This window comes from Bos taurus, chromosome 13 (assembly GCF_002263795.3).
Source record: "Bos taurus isolate L1 Dominette 01449 registration number 42190680 breed Hereford chromosome 13, ARS-UCD2.0, whole genome shotgun sequence".
Taxonomy (NCBI): Eukaryota; Metazoa; Chordata; class Mammalia; order Artiodactyla; family Bovidae; genus Bos; species Bos taurus.
This window is the reverse complement of record NC_037340.1, coordinates 60,755,054-60,758,702: the sequence shown is the minus strand read 5'-3', so window position 1 is coordinate 60,758,702 and position 3,649 is coordinate 60,755,054. Positions and strand designations below refer to the sequence as shown.

The following is a 3,649-nucleotide window of genomic DNA, read 5'->3' as shown; positions in this document are numbered from 1 at the left end:
TGAAGTCGCTCAGTTGTGCCCGACCCTCAGCGACCCCGTGGACTGCAGCCTTTCAGTCTCCTCCGTCCGTGGGATTTTCCAGGCAAGAGTACTGGAGTGGGGTGCCATTGCCTTAATATAATTTTAAAAGCTGGAAGGCAGATATTACAATGGGAAACCTGACCCACAGTCCCTTGGGACAAAGGTTAGGCAGATTAATCAAAATAAAGATCAACTAGAGTCCAGGATAGGGGGCCTGGGGGATGTGTGTGGTCTATCTTAGTTCTCAAAGAACTGCACAAAGATATGTATTAGATTATTATGTATATCCCTTGAGGAGGAACTAGGACTCTTTAATTGCTAAATTATTGTCATTACATTTCTTGTTTTCTTGCTTTTCCTGTGTTTTCTGCATTCCCTCCTTTCCCTGAATAGTAGCCGCCTGTGCCTGCTCTTTGGAACTCAGGAAAGGCTTGGACACTAAAGCTATTTTTTATAAGAAGCAGGGGATAAAGGGGCTTTGTATCTGAGAGCGCCCCTCAGGGCCCTGCTCAGTTTCAATGAGAGTATTCATATTGAAGGGGTTTCCCAGGTGACTCAGTAGTAAAGAATTTGCCTGCCAAAGCAAGGGATGCAAGAGAGGCCAGTTCTATCCCCAGGTCGAGAAGATCCCCTGGTGTAGGAAATGGCAACCCACTCCAATATTCCTGCCTGGAAAACTTACATGGTCAGAGGAGCCTGGCAGGCTACCATCCACGGGGTCACAAAGAATCAGACACAACTGAGCCCACATGTATTCATATTGAAACAGGCAAAAAGTAATATTCCTATAGGTAAATCATACTAGATATGTATTTTGTTTCCATAGTTTGTTTTTACCATCAGTTAGGTTGCTTTTGGTTTTCTGCTACTGTGAACAACGTTGAGATAAATCTCTCTGTGTACTTGTTTAATTATTTCATCAGACAGAAGTCCAAGGAACAGAGTCTCTTGAGTCAAAAGGTTAGCATTATTTTTAAGACTTCTGATGCCAAATTGCTCTACAAAAGCAAAACTCCCAGCAACATTTCGAGAGAACACGTTTCCCCATACCCTCACCAACACTGGCTAGAAGACAGTTTCAAAGATGGGTGCTCTTTGTTCTGTTTCTCTCTCACTGATAATAGCCTAGAATACAGGTGCTCAATAAATCAATCCAGGCTACAGTCTATTAGACACTCTGATCTAACCTGTCTGTTCTGGGTTTCAGAGACTTCTCCTGGCTCACTGCCCAGGAGCTTGGCATTGTGTAGACCCTATAAAGGCAGTAGCTCCAAGCATATGACAGTAGAGGACCCTGACTCCACCAAACCACCATCTACTCCCCAGGCCAGCCCTTCAGCCATGAAGCTCCTGCTCCTGGTCTTTACAGCCCTGGGATTCCTGGTGACCCCAGGTAAACTGGATGGAGAAGAGTGAAGGGACTGGGAGCCAGGAACACCAGCAGATCTGGTTTCTCTGGTGACAGACAAGCCAGGTTGGAAGTAGGCAGGGCTCAGCCCACTGAGCTCTGACCTAAAGTGGGGGTCTCCCAGCATCCACCACTGTCCCCAATACCCCTTATCCATCCATCAAACCTATACCCTATACCAAAACCTATCCGTCCCAATTTTTTCCCATTCTAAAACAAGAGTCAGCCCCAACTTGGTTCAAAATATCTCCCTTTCCCCTTACATGAGCTCTCTACATCTAAGCTCCTAAAACGCTGAGAAGGCGTCTCTCTTCCACATTTGCAGCCTCTGAGATCAGACCCAGGTCTGTGCTCAGAGGAGAGACCAAGCCCTGGGGTGAAAAATTCAGGAGCACCTGCCTACACCCAAGAGGGCTGGCAGGGAGAACAGGAGACCTCTTAAGAAGGTAAGTGTACATAAAATGTCAAAGGAGGTGCTCAGCTCAAACACTGGGGGAAGAGAATGAAGAACCAGAGAGAAAATTCAGAGAGCCAGGCAATGGGTATGAAGAACCAGAGGAGAAGCCTCTCAGAAGATGCCGGGGCTGTGGGCCCATGGTGGACACAGAGCACAGAGACAAAGCCCTCAGGTTTAATGAGAAGGTTGTACTTGGTAACGGTGTATGAATGCAAAATAGCCTGTCATAGCAACCATTATTTTCTCTGTAATGATTCAACTTTTTTTTTTCCCCCACTCTGGGTTGATTGATATTGACAAGGTCATAATCCCTAAGAACAAGTGAGGCAGGAACACCTTTAAAAGGAGATGTGGGGTACACTGGGACAATCCTGAGGGATGGGATGGGGAGGGAGATGGGAGAGGGGTTCAGGATGGGGGACACATGTACACCCATGGCTGATTCATGTCAATGTATGGCAAAAAACACTACAATATTATACAGTAATTAGCCTCCAATTAAAATAAATAAATTAAAAAAAAAAAAGGAGATGTGGGATGAGTAAGAACAGCCACAAGTACCCCTTGGAGTGTTCAAATGCCTCCCCAACAATGAAGACCTGGCTCCCCGGTCCCCTTTTCACTCAGACGTTCTGTGGTACAAACTACAGCAAAAATGAGAGGCTTTAGCTGTTGCAAAGATGTAGATGCTGGCAAAGACAAAGAGCTCTTCTGCATTCCCAGAGGCCATCCATCAAGGGAAATTCTGTCTCCTCCTGCGTCCTTCTCAAGACTCATATTTCAAGCATACATTTGAGGATAAAATGTCTGCTTTAGAGACTTCCCTGGCAGTCTAGTGGGGTGAGGGTTCTATTCCTGGTCAGAGTTCAGGATCCCACATGCCCATAGTGGGGCCAAAAACCAAAAAAGTCCCAACCCCTTGGCAGTCCCTCAATTGTTTCTAACCTTGGATTCTCTATCTTTTCTTCTCCATTGCAGCCAAAGGGGGCGGGACAATTTGTGGGCGTAAGATCGCGGGACACTGCAAGCTGGAATGCGGCTCCCTGGAAAAAACGATATTCATGTGTGACAGGTACAAACAGTGTTGTGTCAAAGGCCTCTTCATAGCACAGCCCGTGATGCAACCACCCATCCAGAAGCCTAACAAACCAGATACACAGTTGGCCAAAGCAAGGACCAATGGGTAAGACAATAGAATCTTCAAGAAGCCGAAAGACTATCATGACTTAAAGCTCCTGTTTTGTCTCTCTGCATCTTTCACTCAATAAACAGTTTGGGGAGGGAGGAGGGAGGAGGGTTCAGGATGGGGAACACATGTATACCTGTGGCAGATTCGTTTTGATATATGGCAAAACCAATACAATATTGTAAAGTTAAATAAAATAAAATTTAAAATACTAAAAAAAATAAAAATAAACAATTTGGAGTTTGTATCTATCCTACAGTAACAGCTGCTCTGTGGACTCATCCATGGGGTGTGCGTCAGCTTGGGTCTTCCAAGAGCCAATGCCAAGACAGAATTAGACACAAAACCATTTATTAAGGGGAACACCTGTGATGGAAGGCGGTGAGGAGTAGACAAGGAGAGTCCTCATACTACATTACTGGTCTGATACCTGAAAAGGAAAGATAGACAGACAGAGGACTGGATAGGAGGAGCCTGAGGCTGAAGATTGAAGAAAAGTCTCAGCCAAGCCCATCAAGGCCCCAAAACAAGAACTGCTCCTCAGAGGAGCCCCACCCAGGGCAGGGATGGCTAGGCA

The 3,649-nt window shown here is 45.8% G+C and overlaps 1 protein-coding gene across 1 annotated transcript; it reads left to right on the top strand.

The window, feature by feature from the left end:
- The first annotated feature begins 1,299 nt into the window (after window positions 1-1,299).
- On the top strand, window positions 1,300-3,188 carry DEFB132 (defensin beta 132). The gene is made up of 2 exons (XM_005214972.5): window positions 1,300-1,414; window positions 2,865-3,188. Exons 1-2 carry the CDS (start codon window positions 1,300-1,302, stop codon window positions 3,071-3,073), a joined length of 324 nt encoding a protein of 107 aa, XP_005215029.4. The 3' UTR covers window positions 3,074-3,188.
- Window positions 3,189-3,649: the final 461 nt, after the last annotated feature.

Excerpts from the sequence above, each read along its gene's own strand:
- DEFB132 (XM_005214972.5), top strand. The coding sequence starts at position 1,300 with ATGACAGTAGAGGACCCTGACTCCACCAAACCACCATCTACTCCCCAG. Across the intron at positions 1,415-2,864 it reads GGGATTCCTGGTGACCCCAG|CCAAAGGGGGCGGGACAATT; the intron begins GTAAACTGGATG and ends TCTCCATTGCAG.